General features: G+C 52.4%; 1 protein-coding gene across 1 annotated transcript; it reads left to right on the top strand.

The window, feature by feature from the left end:
* The first annotated feature begins 1,705 nt into the window (after positions 1-1,705).
* On the top strand, positions 1,706-14,146 carry LOC310848847 (protocadherin-10-like). The gene is made up of 4 exons (XM_083748384.1): positions 1,706-5,135; positions 9,660-9,712; positions 9,822-9,910; positions 10,260-14,146. The coding sequence occupies exons 1-4, from the start codon at positions 2,511-2,513 to the stop codon at positions 10,517-10,519; spliced, it is 3,027 nt and encodes a 1,008-aa protein (XP_083604510.1). The 5' UTR covers positions 1,706-2,510; the 3' UTR covers positions 10,520-14,146.
* Positions 14,147-15,141: the final 995 nt, after the last annotated feature.

The raw sequence follows: 15,141 nt of genomic DNA, 5'->3' as shown, positions 1-15,141 counted from the left end.
CTTGCGGGTGTTTAGAGGAGGGCGGAGGGATGAAATAAACTTTATTTATTTCTAAGTTTGTCTCCAGTGTTTTACTTTTGAAGAGAGAGAAAGAGCAGTGTGTAAACAGATGGATGTGTTGCACCAGTGAGTGGAAAGCCCTGTGTCAGTAAACCTGCACTGATGAAACACATCTGACCGCTTGCCTCGGGTTACCGGGAAGATCCATCTAGTGCGAGGTGTCTTCACCACGACTAGCCCCGCCCCGCCCCCCAAATAGAGGTGTGCTGTGACTGCCCTATAGCTCGACTGCCCCATAGCTAAATCTCTCCTCCTTTCTCGGAGTTTGCCTTTCTTAACCCTCGAGCCTGACGCCCAATATAGTATCCTCGCCCAATCCTCCTCCCCTTCCCCGCAAGTAATTTTCACTGTGGTGGTCGGACAGAGGCTCGAAGATCCATGGGGGGGGGCGGGGTGCTGTGGAGAGGGGGCGAGCAGACCCGGGGGGGCGGGGTGTGTGGAGAGATGGCGAGCAGAGGAGAGCGGCTGCTTGCCTCTCGCCGGATCTGTGTTCTGCTCAGTATCAATGCAGGGCTCAATCTCCTCTGAAATCTGCGCCTCTTCCAAATCCCTTAAGTAGATTGTTATCAGATTATCCTTCCCTCGCCCCGCCGCTTTTAATCAAGCCGAGCTCGGGGAGGTTTTGCTCGGAGGGCTCCCTGGGCTTCCGCAACACCCCCTAAGGAACGTCGGGAGAAGCCTGTGGCCGTCCTCATCTGCCTGAACTGGGACTAGTGGGGATACGCGAGCAGCCTCCTGCCCGGAGGAGACCGGAGGTACTCGGTTGGAGATGCTGCTGGAGAAACCTCGCGTTTAGCGCGGGACAGAGAGCCTAATGGAGGAGACTCAGTGCGGGTGGCCCTCGGAGAAGCCAGGCCATCAGAAAACCAATCAAATGGGACGATGGAAGCGAAGGGGAGCGACGCCTGGACCCTCGACGGGTTTCTTGCTCTGTGACATAAGTCCCATTTAGGTCGTCGGGACTTTATTTGCAAACGTGTTGGAATTGGGCCTGAAAAGACCATTCGTTTTGATATAGAGAGGAAGGTGAGGCAAGAGCTGCCATCCCTCCTTCCTTGTCACGCGGGAGACCACAATTCGGCTGAAGTTCTGTAGCACGGTGCAAACCGGTTGAGCCTCGCTGTTTTCCAAGGGGCGTAAATCCGCAGGAACGGCGCCTCGCGGTTAGGCTGCGGACAGAAGTCTTATCTCTGCACGCCGCGTAATTGTACCTACATCAGGGAAACAACCGGGAGGCAAAAAGCAGCAGCAGGAGGAGGACTCCCCCACCTGCCGCGCAAACCGGAGCAGAATCAGTCGACATGCAGAGCTGGTCCTGAGCAGCGGACTGCAGTCAATTTATTTCAGCCTCCCACCTACGCCTGTGGCTGGCGTGTCAGCCTGCCTGGACCACTCTGCTGCGGAAAGGTTAATGTAAAACCTGTAGAGCAGCCACACGGTGGAGCCTCCTTCCTCCAGGCGCTTTTCGCTGTTTCTGCTCTCGCCGTCGGAGTCGGCGGCATTAGAGGCACTTGGGAACTCCGGCGGCCCGAGAGCGAGGAGGAGGAGGCGTGTTGGCGGGCGGGCGGGCGGGCGGGCGCTTTCTCCATGACTCTGCGCTGATAGAATCAGCCTTGATCCGGCAGTCTGGGATGTAATCCTCTTCTCTGGTAATTAAAAAACAAACAAAAACAAAGCAGCATTACAAGGAAAACGGTGTGCAGGAAAATGTAATCAATTCTGTAGAAGCTTAACCATCTGTTAAAGGTTAAATCCATGCGCGGAGTCTGATGTCAGGATAGGGAGGATTTGGCTTTCGATGTGTTTGAGGGCTCTTTAATCTACCCCGGAGATGCTGCTGTAGGCAAACAGAGGCGGGAAGAGAGGGGATTCCTGCCATCCCCGAGTGGAATGAACTTTCTTTCTCTGGGAAGAGATCGAAGCTGAGACACCCGGAGAGAGCAGCGTCCTCCCCTCCAGCGACAGCGGGCGAGACCAGCTTCGGCGCCAACTAGGGTTGCTGCTCTTCAGGACCCACAAATTCTCCGCCACAGCCACTTTGTTTCATCGGGGACTTCTACGCTATCCTCGCTTTGCTGATAATACACCGCGCCACGCTGGGAAGGTACCTGACCTTTTCTCGCATGGAAATGATTGCAGCCTCCTGGGTATAAGAATTAAAACACACTCTCTCTCTTTCTCTCTCTCCCCTCCCCACGTCGCTTCCGTCGGCTACGAAAGGGTTAACCATTCCGCCCGTCCTCGTCGCAGCCGCTCGGGCTCGGGCTCGACGGCGCTGTCCACCAATGCGGTGCTGAAATGGCAGGCGGGTCCTCCCTTGCCGGCTCCCCCTGCCAGCCGAAAGTAGCTGGAAGTCCAAGTCCATTGATGATGAAGACGCACAAGGGCGGGAGCGGAGGCTGCAGCTGCGGCGGCGCCAGTGCTCTGCCGCGTCCGCGCTGAGCCCACCGATGCCTTCTCCCGATGGAGGCGGCGGGACTCCCCGCTGGGTGAGGGGTTCAGGGGGCCCCCGGCTCGGCCCGAGGCTGGCAAGCTGCGCTGGGAGTTGCGCAAGGCTGGAGCTGTTGCTCCTGCTAACTTCTGGCTTGGCTCTGGCTCTGGCTCCGGCGCCAGCAGCGAGCCAGCTGCACTACTCGGTGCCCGAGGAACTGGAGCACGGAGCCTTCGTGGCCAACATCGCCGAGGATCTGGGGCTGGATGTGTCTAAGCTGTCGGCCAGGCGGTTTCGTATTGTGTCCCGGGCGGGCAGCAAGCAGCACTTGGAGGTGAACCTGGAGAACGGGATCCTCTTTGTCAACGAGAAGATCGATCGCGAGGAAGTGTGCGAGGCCAGCGGGGCCTGCCTCTTGCACCTGCAGCTGGTCATCGAGAGCCCGCTGGAGCTGTACCGCGTCGAGGTGGAGGTGCTGGACATCAACGACAACGCGCCCAGCTTCCCCTGGCAAGAGTATGTGCTGGAGGTAACGGAGTCGGCGCTGCCCGGCGCCCGCTTTCCCCTGGAGAGCGCGCAGGACCCGGACGTGGGCACCAACTCCCTGCGCACTTACCGGCTCAGCCCCAACGGTTTCTTCTCGCTGGAGGTGCAGACCCGCAGCGATGGCAGCAAGTTCGCCGAGCTGGTGCTGGAGAGAAGCCTGGATCGTGAGCAGCAGCGCAGCCACCGGGTCTTGCTGACAGCTTTGGATGGCGGCATCCCCGAGCGCTCCGGCACGGCTCGGGTCGTGGTCACGGTGCTGGACGCCAACGACAACGTGCCCGTCTTCGATCAATCCTCCTACACGGTGAGTCTTCCGGAAGACGCGCCCAAGGGGACTCTGGTCATCAGGCTGAACGCCACCGACTTGGACGAGGGCACCAACGGCGAGGTGGAGTACTCGTTCAGCGGGCACGCTCCGCCGAGGGTCCGAGAGCTCTTCAGCGTGGAGCCCCGCAGCGGGCAGGTGCGCCTGAAGGGTCAGCTGGACTATGAGCGAGCCAACCTGCACGAGCTCTACGTGCAGGCCAAGGACCGCGGCCCCTCCGCTGTCGCGGTCCATTGCCGGGTCTTGGTGCATCTCGTGGATGTCAACGACAACGCGCCGGAGGTGACCCTCACCTCGGTCTCCACGCCCGTCCTGGAGGACGCGCCTCCTGGCACCGTCATCGCCGTGATCAGCGTGCTGGACAGAGACTCCGGGGACAACGGCAAGGTGAGCTGCGAGATCCCACCGGACGTGCCCTTCCAGCTGCAGTCCTCCTTCCACAACTACTACACCCTGGTGACCACCGACCCCCTGGACCGCGAGGCTGTGCCTGAGTACAACATCAGCATCACGGCTCGAGATCGGGGCAGCCCAGCGCTGGCCACCAGGAAGACGCTGACCGTCCATGTGTCGGACATCAACGACAACGCGCCGCGCTTCCTGCAGCCCTCCTACAGCGTCTACGTGATGGAGAACAACGCGCCCGGGGCGTCCATTTGCTCGGTCAGCGCCCTGGACCCGGACTGCAAGCAGAACTCTTACCTGTCCTACTCCATCGCCGACGGGCAGATCCAGGGCATGCCCGTGGCCACCTACGTCTCCATCAACTCCGACAGCGGGCATATGTACGCGCTGCGCTCGCTGGACTACGAGCAGATCCGCAACTTCCAGATCCAAGTGCTGGCCCAGGACGCCGGCTTCCCCCCGCTCAGCAGCAATGTCACCGTCCACGTCTTCGTGCTGGACCAGAACGACAACGCGCCGGTCATCGTAGCGCCCCTGCCCCGCAACGGCTCGCTGGCCGTGGAGGTGGTGCCCCGCTCGGCAGACCCGGGCTACCTGGTGGGGAAGGTGTCCGCCGTCGACGCGGACGCCGGCCAGAACTCGCGGCTCTCCTACCAGATTGTGCAGGCGACGGACAGCAGCCTCTTCAGCGTGGCCTTGTACACCGGCGAGATCCGCACCATCCGCGCCTTCCTGGAGAAGGACGCGCCCAGGCACCGCCTTCTGGTGCAGGTGCGCGACAACGGGCAGCCGCCGCTCTCGGCCTCGGTGTCGCTGCTCCTCTCCGTGGTGGACAGCGTGCCCGAGGTGCTGTCGGACTTCAGCGAGTTCCCGCTGGGGCCTGAGTCCGCCTCTTCCACGCTAACTCTCTACCTGATCGTGTCCCTGGGCTCCGTCTCCTTCACCTTCCTGGTAGCCATCGTCATTCTCACGGCCGTCAAGTGCCACAAGGACCGGCTCACCCTCCAGGACTACGGCTGCTCGCTCCCGCCTTGCGGAGGCGGCGGAGGCGGCGGCAGCTGCTGCTCCTGCGACCCCTCGGGGCCCCCGACGGACATCTTCAAGAACTCCAACCACATCCACAACTCCCAGGTCCCCTCGGGCAACAAAGGGGCCACCAACTGCGGGGAGGGCGCGGCCGTGGGGGGCCCTCCTGGCTATTGCTACAAGGTCTGCCTCACCCCGGAGTCGGCCAAGAGCGACTTCATGTTCCTGAAGCCCTACAGCCCGGCCGCTCCCAGGAACAACGAGAAAGTCCCGGAAAACTTGCCCCCAGCTCAGGGGAAGACGCCCCGCTTGGCCAATAATTCTCTGCAGCCCTCCAGCCAGGTAACCTCTGGGGAGGGAGGGAGGGGGAAGCTGTGCCAAAAAGTGTCCGGAAAGTCCCTCGAAAATGATTAGGCAACTCTACGCCCCCCCTCCGCCGCCCGCCCCAGTCTTCAAAAAAAAAAAATCCGCGCAGGGCGAAATCTTTTCATTCCTGAGCAACTTTTTAAAGATAATTACCCGGCCCTTTGATCAAGTGGCAGCGTCGACATTAGTAACCATCAGACAGCAAAAAATTCTCCACCAGGCTTCTTGCCGTTTTAGTTAATTATTTTGAAAACGTCAGGCTCGTTTTAAATTAGTGGGACGAGCGGAAAGCGCTCAGAAGTGATACTCGAGCGCCCATTAAGGCTGAGACGAGGAGCGCGCCGAGGAATCTGGGACCGGCTCTGTCGAAAGAGATGACAGCTCCCCTCGCCTGACGGCCCCGCGGCTCGTCTCGCTGCTGCTGCCTGCCTGTCTCTGCCCCCCCCCCTCTCTCCCTGGCTGCCTCCCACTCGAGGTCTTTCTCCCAGCCCGCGGGAAAGGCGCGAGGTTGGCGTGGGGGTCCCTGGCTCACCGTAAAGGCAAGGGGTCAACCACCCCTCCTTCCCTCCCTCCCTCGGGCTGAGAGGAGAGAATCAGGTAGAGGCGAGCAACCAGCCTCCACTCCCTTACTTGGGGGGGAAGACACACTGAATTCCCTGGGGTTTTCTTCGGAATAAGCGTGCACAAGCTCTCCCCTTCCTCCCTCCTCTCTTTCTTACGCACCCACGCACGACACACACACATCACATTCCATATCAGAGAAGAGAAGGGCTGCAGAGACGGGCCCAGGACATCGCAGTGATTGAACGGTGGCCATGTGGCAAATGCACCGCGCCTACAACTCCCCACAAGGGGCTCTAGCTTATTCTTTCTTCTGTCAGGGGAGCAATCCACCAGGAGGCTTTCCTGCTCAAGCCTCCTTGAAATAAATGACCAGGTCCCATTCTTTTCAATGGGTGTGAGCAGGAGAATCTCCCCGTGCGTAGTGCCCCAGAATGAGCGCCCCCTCGCTCGATCCCTGTGGGGAAAGGAAGGGGTTAAGGCGGCACTCTGGTGCTGCTGCTGCAGAAGCAGCGTTGGGCTTGACAGATCTTTCTGCCTGGGAAGGACCAGCCCTGCCTGGTGCTGTGTTTGGCTCCTTCAGAGGCGCCTCCTTACCTTTGCCACGATCCCATTTGCTGAGGACCCCTCCGCCCTCCTGGCACCTCTTGAAATTGATGCTGAGCTCCTGTCGGGGGCAGGCGAGCGGAGGGAGGTGGAGGCGCTTTGTGGGGGGAGACGAACGCCTTGCTGTTTCAAAGAGCGGTTCACTGGGCTGGTGTAAAAAAGGAACAGAATAGGCTGGCTGCTGCGGGGAGGGGGCGGGGGGGGGAAAGAAAAAACCCTTGACAGATAGAAAGAGATTTTTATGTCAACATTTGTTAAGCATATAAATGAATAACGTCTAATTTTTTCCGATGAAATACTATTTCAATAACGCGATTACCCAGGATGGACGAGGATGAAAAGCATAATCCACTTACAAACATTTGAAAACCACTTTTAACCATACAGCCCTTTTTAAACGAGCACAAGTCATTCTGCAGACAGGTCGTCTTCCTTTTTCACATTTTCGCTTGGATCGTTGGACACAGTTGTCTAATATGTTAATGCGATTTTCCTCTAGTCAGTTACAAACTCCCCCTAGTGACTTGATGTACGGAGCTGATTTCCACACCTCTCCGCCTCGGGCGGACCAAGGAGAGAGCAGCAAGGCCACAAAAGCTACCTCGCTACCGGGAGGGAGGCGGCTGGCGCTGCGGGGGAGGGTGAGGGTGATAAACCTCTCACCGGAAGGATCCAGCAGCAAGACAGAGACAGACAGAGAGACAAGCAGGCCGTGGTCTCTCAGAAGAGATGGCATGAAAACGTATTGGGAGCATCTCCGGGGATATTTAGGGCATGAAGGATTGCATTCATCCATTCATTCCTCTTGAGTTAAAGGTTGGCATTTTACAGAGGAAGAAGAGGCCCACGCAGCAGGATCTCCCAGCAAGAGGCCAGGGGGACTTGCCCTTCCCCGTTTCTCAACCTGCTGACTCCCTTGCACTGCACATGAGTAGCGCAGGTGGGCTAGAAGCGCCCTCGAGGCCGGGCCTTTGCGCTTCAGAGAGGGCAGGCGATCTCGGAAGGTTCCGAGGCCGGGCCACCGTTCTCCAAAGCCCCCTCGCGGAAAAGAGGCGACAGGGCTGAACCCCCCCCCCCGCAGGACTCATTTCAAGGAGGGAGGACCATGGAGCTTGGCCCCCGAAGTCGCCCCTGCCTGCCTCGCCCTCCCCTCCCCGCTCTTTCCCAAGCCAGGCGCCTCCTGGTTCATCTCCTCCCGGGGCGGAGTGCCCCTGACCCGCTTGGCGAGGCCTCTCCATCCATCCAGGGTGGCACGTTGGCAGGCAGGGAGAGAGGGAGGTTTCCTCCTCCCGCACCCAGTACGTGACCCCCATGCTAAAGAGGCAGGCATATTAAGTCAAAGCGCATAACAATAGGACAATAATTGGGGATTTTCAAAGTAAGCCGAAGCGAGCGGCGCTTCCATTTCACAATCCAGCGAGTCTGACACCGAGATTAAAAAAACCCACTTCGGCAAAAGCCAAGTCGGAGCGCGCCCGAGAAAACGCAGAATACCAATGAGGGGGCCTCTTGGGAAGGAGCTCGGGGCTCTCTGGCTGGGGGGGCCTCATCGCCCCGCTGTGGGAAGGAGCGCAGCCCCGGCGGAGGGGCTCTAAGCGGCGCCTCCCGGAAAGGGTTTTCCGCAACTGATCTCAGGCGCGGCAGAAACCCCCAAGAAGGGGGGCGGGGCGCGGGAGACGCGGCTTCCCTTCCTTTCCCTTCGGGCGAGAAAAGATCCCCTCGACCAAATCTTTCTGATAAGCAGCGTCTGACTGAGAGGAGCCCAAGGAAGTCAGGTTCTGCTATGTGATATGCAAGCTGAGGGCCCCATTTTTTAAAATCTCTGCGTTTGAAAACAGGAAAGAAGTACCCAAAGGAGCACTTGCTCTGAAAGTAGCTTTCACTTGTAGGCCGGCTGGTCCTTCCATGGCTTGATTCCTCGACTTTGCATTACTTAACACTTGAATGATCGCAGCCGAGTTTGCTGAACAGACACCGTGGTGTCCGTGGCAGTGGCGTAGCGTGGGTTGTCAGCACCCGGGGCAAGGCAAGTAATTTGCCCCCCTAACCCGTGGATTTGCGCCCCCTAACCCTAACCCCCAGATGTTGCGCCTGGTGCGGCCGGGCCCCCCCTGCATCCCCACGCTACGCCACTGGTCCGTGGTCCTGTAAGGTGTTACAAAAGTCCTTTCTGTGGCTCAGGGATGAGTCAGGTTCTCACATACAGCAAATCACGACTTCCTGCTGCAGGCAAGATGGGATGAATTTGCATGCAGGTACCAACCTAGCAGTTCGAAAGCACGTCAAAGTGCAAGTAGATAAATAGGTACCGCTCCGGTGGGAAGGTAAATGGCGTTTCCGTGCGCTGCTCTGGTTTGCCAGAAGCGGCTTAGTCATGCTGGCCACATGACCTGGAAGCTGTATGCCTACTCCCTCGGTCAATAAAGCAAGATGAGTGCTGCAACCCCAGAGTTGGCCATGACTGGACCTAATGGTCAGGGGTCCCTTTACCTTTACCTTAACAACCCAGGGCTTTGTACAACTTTGTAGAATTCCCTGACTGGGACTCATGGAAATCTGGCCCCTGCTTCCAAACCAGGGGCTGTCTGGTTCACGGGCCCTGAAAATGACAGTGGCTTTTGGAGGAGCAGAAGGCAGCCCAGCCTCCTTCCTTTCTGCCCAAGGGACACTTCCCTCCTGCCACACCATATAGCCTGACATGCCCCCTGCTGTTCCTGACTGCCATTCTCTTTCTTCCAGTTATCCTCTTCGTCCCAAGCATCCTTCTGCAGCTCTCTGCTCCCTGCCACGAACCCCCCATTCCCACACGACACTGACTACCCACTAAATTGTCACACTTGACCAAGCAAGTTTCCGAATCCTGCCAGCCCAAGCACCAAGATGTTCACATCCCCTCCACTGATGGCTCCAACATGGTTGCTACCACTGCCACCACTTGCCAATGCTGGCAAATATCAAAGTCCTTGCTCTTCTCTGTACAATGCTTTATCTGTTCTGTTCTTCTCATAGCCCCACTGCATTATTTTAGAGGGAATTATGCAGGATTAGCCATGTGTATGGGAAGTAGCTGCCATTATGAATTTGCATCTTTGCTCTATTAAAGTCATGGCTTCTTGGTGCTGAAAGTAGTTAAATAATTTGCCTGAAGTGTGTACGGAAGACCCTGAGGGGGCCTAATTAGGCCTCTGTGCCTTATTTTTTATGACCCTGCTGTAAAACACTGCTAGCTGCTATGCCTATTGAAAAACACAAAAGGCTGGCAGAACAGCATCCTATGGTCAAGTGTAATGAAGGCAGATATTCTACTCAACATCCGCTTTTTCTCATTTGCAGGTGAAACAACCCAATACAGACTGGTTGCCATCTAAGCAATCAACATTGAAGAGGTACTGGGATTGGTCTGGGTCATTTAGTCATAAAGCAATGGCTATGGAGCATGTTGGGTGTTCTTACCCTAATCTTGGATAACTCCGTTTATTTGCTCCTCTTTTTTAGTTCACAGAGCCTAGAGGATGTAGGGGGCGTTCGTCGAGGAATCCAGAAGGAACATGACAGGTTGCGCACTTTGGTCACTCCAGTCTCTGGTGAGTTTTGATCCTTGGATTCCCAGAATAGTGAATTAAGAGCTGTTGGTATACGTCCATCAAATGTTTTACTCCCATACTCCTTTGGAGTGCTCAATTCTTGCCATATTTACATTTATTTTGTTTTACTAGTTGAACTAAGCTATGGTGTGTAGATTTGTAGGGGTGGGTGGTTCAGTCCCAGCCCTTCAAGGTTTTATTTTGCTGACTTAGACACTTCATATGGAAGCTCAGATATGCTACTGGGAACTGGATGGAGCATATCTCATGAATGGGACTATGTTTGATGTGCTGTGACCCCCCCTGAGATTTTCTTTCTGTCAATAGATAACATCTTCCCTTTTCACAGAGCTCCAGAAGGCACCTGGTGCCTCAAACAGCATCTGGACACCTCGGTATGCTCCTGTGTACTCACAGCACATGTCTCCTCTGGATTACCAACACAACGTGTATATTCCGGGGACCCCTACTATGCCTGCCAATAAGGATGGGCCTCTGTTTCTGGATCAGGAAGCCAAAAACAGCTTCTCTACTTTTGGAAAGAGGAAGAAAATGACCACATATTGTGATATACATGACAACATGGTTATTAACAATAACTTGAAATAATGCTTGCTCTTGGTCAGTAGTGGGCGCAGAAGAGGACAGGGTGCTGTCCGTGGTGCTGGTGAAGCAAGGCTGAGATTTCTGGACTTTGTCACCTGCACTGTTCTGCCTAGTACAAGTGGCTGAGAAGTCTTCTGTGCAAGCTGCCTTCCCTGAAAGCTTGATGATATGTGAAAGACTGTGATGCTATGTCACCAACAGCAGTTGTAATTTGTGATTAAACTGAAATAAGTGCCACTGGACAGCGAGTGGTTAGTAGCTTTTGACATGAGAGAATTGATGAAAAGGAAACTAAAAGAACATAGATTCTTCCTGTTTCATTTGTCAGGTCTGGTGAGGGCTCTAAGCAGGAAACAGCACATGGTACTTTGAAGTTAAGTGAAAAACTTGTCTTCTGTTGTAGAACAGGAATGTCTCAGGCGGTGGCAGGGGAAAGGGTATAGAGCAGGGATGGGAAACCTGTGGCCCTCCAAATGTTGTTGGATTGCAACTACCATAATCCCTGGCCATTGGCCATGCTACCTGAGGTTAATGGAGACCAACAACATTGGTGGAGGGCACAGGTCTCCTCCTCCTGCTTTAGAGAATGTGTGTCTACAAGTCAAAACAGCCATGCCCCGCACACTTCAACAGGTCTTTGTGCAAGAGCTCCATTTTGTAAAATGTGTAGTTTTCTTCTTCTTGGTATGTGTGAATATATCAGGTGCACTTTTGTGTGTTTCTCATCCTGTTAGCACATCAAAATAGCTGCAATGGAAAATCACAGAAACCCAAGAAAATGCTTGAGTTTAAAGTAATAGGGATTTATGCTCTCATCCAGAAGGAGGTTTTACTGCTCTAGAAAGTGTGAATAATTTCTTATTGGGAATGGGGGTAATGCCCAGCATGCAAAAACCAATCCAGCTACAGTGTTTAATATTTCACCTAAAGATAACAAAATTAAGTGGTTTATATTTTTGATCACACTCACTAGGATGTAAAGCAAAGCATGCCAAGTTTGGACAGGAAGTCTTTTCAATTGACATTAACCTTGTGGTTGGAAAGAAGGGGGTTCTAAAAAGGTTTTGTTTTGTTTAGAACGAAGCTTACACATGACTGAGGTTTGGAACACAGATGAAGCAAGAACCTTACTACTTTTATCTCCCTGCCCTGCAACTATCTTTCTTATTTCATCATGGGGGCTTTGGTAGGGGAAATAAGATACAAACTGGACAGCCAAGAGACTTGAGGGTCCAGCTCACTGGCTGGATGTAGGAGTGCATTTGCTTAAGGAGGGACCGTATTATCTTGTGAGTTTAATTCCCATGAACTGTCAAAAAGAACAGTGATCTGGGGAATCAGGGCAGTGTATACTTAATTGTGCACACAGACAATCCAAATTCTGCACTAAGGAAAGTGTGATCTGCACAAATTATGCACATTTTCATAAATTTTTTTAATAGTGTAGTGTTTACAGTTCTGCATCCTATATTCTGGTCTTGCTTGTCACAGGGAGGGCAGGACTGTGCAGGGCACTGAAGCCCTCATCCCAGCTGCTGGAATTATTCTCCAGCCACCCCTCTGGCTTCTGATATTTCAACTGGCATTTCACATTTTCAACCATATCTTCATAATCATAAGGGCTGAAAACTTGCCTTTTCACAAAAGAAAACCAAGCACCTCAGGAAGCCAAATTCTGCACCCAGTACTGCATTTAGCATTTCTCCCAAGCTGCCCCAGGAGGTCATGCACATTCCCCCCACACTTTTGGGTGTATCTTCAAAGCCATAAAGACTGGATCTTTTTTAAAATAATAAAAATAAAAATAAAATAAAGGTGATTATTTCAGGATACCAAATTCTGTATCCAGTAATACATTCCATGCTTTTTTCCTGAGCTCTTGTGAAAACCAGGCATACACAGAGCTCTGCTAACACAATTTTTTCAATGGGGCAAAGCTGGCAAGAAGGCAATTCTGCAGCCCCTAAAGGGGCATCCTTGAAACTCCTAGTAGAATGGATGCATTTGTTCTCCCACAAGGACCTTGCAATCTACCAGGCTTAGGGGGGAAGGCTATGTTATCTTCCTTTCTGCTAGCAACTTATGTGGATGGATGTCAGTGCAATATCTGTGGGAGGAGGCAATTATGAATTTTCAAAGATGGCCAAGCTTTTACTGCTCTGCTTCACCAAGCATGGCTAATTTTAAAGGCAAAAGGGATCTTGAACACAAAGTCTTCACATTCTGAAATTGCATTGATAGAACATTGGGGTGGGAGTGCAGGGAGATGGTTCACTTGAAACAGAGGACCAATATCAGCATTTTCTTAAAGAGGCACGTCTGACCTACTGGCAGTCCTCAGGTGTCTACCAGAAGATGGAGCCCCCTTCATCATCATAATGAAAATAATATTTTTTATTTATATATCCCACCCATCTGGCTGGGTTGCCCCAGCCACTATGGGCAGCTTCCAACACATATAAAACACCAAGCATTAATAATAACAATCTGATCCAATTTAAAAAGCCGTAATTACTTTAAAATAAACAACTTATATCAAATAAAGCAATATTCAATAATTCATTAGAATCTAATAGTAAACAGTAAAATTAAACTTCAGCAAATAATCACTACTACAGATAGTGTAACTGGTCATATTTTCCTCCTGTTGATTTGTCATATATGTTGCTTCCTCTTTAGCTGTGTGCACCTACAATTTGGGGTATGCACTGCATTTTTCTCCATACATTTAAGGATTTTAAGTTGCAGCTGAATTGGTTGTAGGCAAGTAAGGGTAGCTGGGGGGCCACGAAGCACCAGAGCTCTGTCTGCTAGTACGCTATGTAGGATAACACTGGTACTGGATCTCAGGGCATAGGTAGCTCAGACCACACAGAAGCCAACAGGGGATGGTGGAGGATGGAAGAGAAAAAGAGGCGAAGCACTAGCCTGAGTCTCTCTGTGCTTGCAGTGGCAAGTAGGATGGCCCTGCACTTGCTTTTCACCGGTACTGCAGCCTCTTTGTATGGCTAGTGGGGAATCACAGGCAAGTGAAAAGGCCATGGGTAGAATTCTGCCCACTAGCTGCCGTCTGATCATGTTGTCAGTAATTGCATGCGAGTGCAATTCTGGGCTGTGGGGAAAACTGAAGGGTATCCCTAGGTTACCATCTTGCTCCAGGAATGTCCTAGATATGGGATACAAACCAGTAGAATGGCAGGCAGAATCTGAACTCAAGGCAGCCATGAGTCTTCAGCTCAAGATATTTGCTCTGTGTTTGTCAATGTGTGTTTGTAACAGGCACTTCAGATCTAGACATTTGTAACTCCACACTCATTTTTCTTAAGATTGCCCTGTGTGAGCAGTAAGTTCTTTGTTGAACAGTTCAGTCTGAGAGGCCCATTTAAGATAATGCACAGGTGGGAATAATCTTTCTCGAAAGATACATTTTTTCCTGTATGCATGGAAACTGTGTTGACAAGTCTGCCAGAATCACAGAAAGAAAAATTGCTAGTATTTTTTGTTTGAATTATAGCTTATTGCCTTTTGAACAATACATGCAGTGCATGAAGAATTCTTTTCAAACAAGTAAGAAGTTTATTACACAATGTTTGATTTATACCAATAAAATTGTTCTTTAATAGTCCAAAATGGAAACCTGCCTTTTTATTTTGCTACATCAGGACAATTTTGGGGGGTGGGGTGGCTTTGAGGTTATGGCTTGAGAGCCCCTGAGCTGCAGTTGAAACAAAGCATTCTACAGCAGTCTTTTGAAGTGCAGTTACTTGTTGCAATTACAGTCTCAAATGTGAGCAATATTAAACTACTTCATCTTGTAGTTTTCAGGGAAGAGGAAATTTACTCTTCTCCTGCAATCCCTGCTGGGCAACTTTATTGCAGAATGATGGACCTTGAATGCCTAGACTGCTTAACTTTCACTATGGGTGAAGCTATCTCTGTACATATCTGGGCCACTAAGATTTCTGCTAAGCATGGCTGTGGGTGGAAAAAAATGTTTCCATCTACAGCCTGAGGGCCTTCTTACAAAAAGAGGAATCCTGAGTGAGTTTGGGCTTCATCCTCTGGTCTGACAAAGGAAATATTTCGAGAGATAAGCCCCCCCCCCCCTCAGCAGAGCCAGGTGTGGGGTAAATTGCACCCACCCTCACAAGAATTGTTTAAACACTTAGGGGTTTAGTTGACTCCATCCCGGAATCCCTGGAAGAGGCAGCAATCTATTTCTATATTGTGTAGAAATAGAGTTACAGATTCTATATCAAATGAAATCAATGTTGGCAGCACTTTGAAGCACCCCACTGAGTCACACTGAGTCACACTGAGACTCCACACTTCCTTATGTAGTTTGCTTCAGAAACTCAGAGAATTATTTAGAGACTCAAGCCTGCCTGTGATCTGAGTGAGGGTGGCTAGGGTTTAGTTCTGACCTTAGAGGCTGAATCTAGAGGGGCAGCTGCCAATATAGTTGGAGCCAGTTTCATTGCAGGCAATTTCCACTTGATGTGGCTTCAGTTTTTGTTGAGGTGAACTCCTCTAGCCTTTGTATTTCCCAAGATGAAACCTACAAGGCTTCCTTCATCATGCAACTGGGACATCATGGACACAACATGGACCGTTCTGGTCATCTC

This window comes from Podarcis gaigeae (genome assembly GCF_964106915.1).
Source record: "Podarcis gaigeae genome assembly, chromosome: 7".
NCBI classification, from domain to species: Eukaryota; Metazoa; Chordata; class Lepidosauria; order Squamata; family Lacertidae; genus Podarcis; species Podarcis gaigeae.
This window is presented reverse-complemented; position numbering and strand designations above follow the sequence as displayed.

What these genes read in the sequence shown, in the direction of transcription:
- LOC310848847 (XM_083748384.1), top strand. Translation starts at nt 2,511, where the DNA reads ATGCCTTCTCCCGATGGAGGCGGCGGGACTCCCCGCTGGGTGAGGGGT. An exon ending in CTCTGCAGCCCTCCAGCCAG is followed by an intron (nt 5,136 to 9,659) that starts GTAACCTCTGGG and finishes TCTCATTTGCAG; the next exon opens with GTGAAACAACCCAATACAGA. An exon ending in AAGCAATCAACATTGAAGAG is followed by an intron (nt 9,713 to 9,821) that starts GTACTGGGATTG and finishes CCTCTTTTTTAG; the next exon opens with TTCACAGAGCCTAGAGGATG.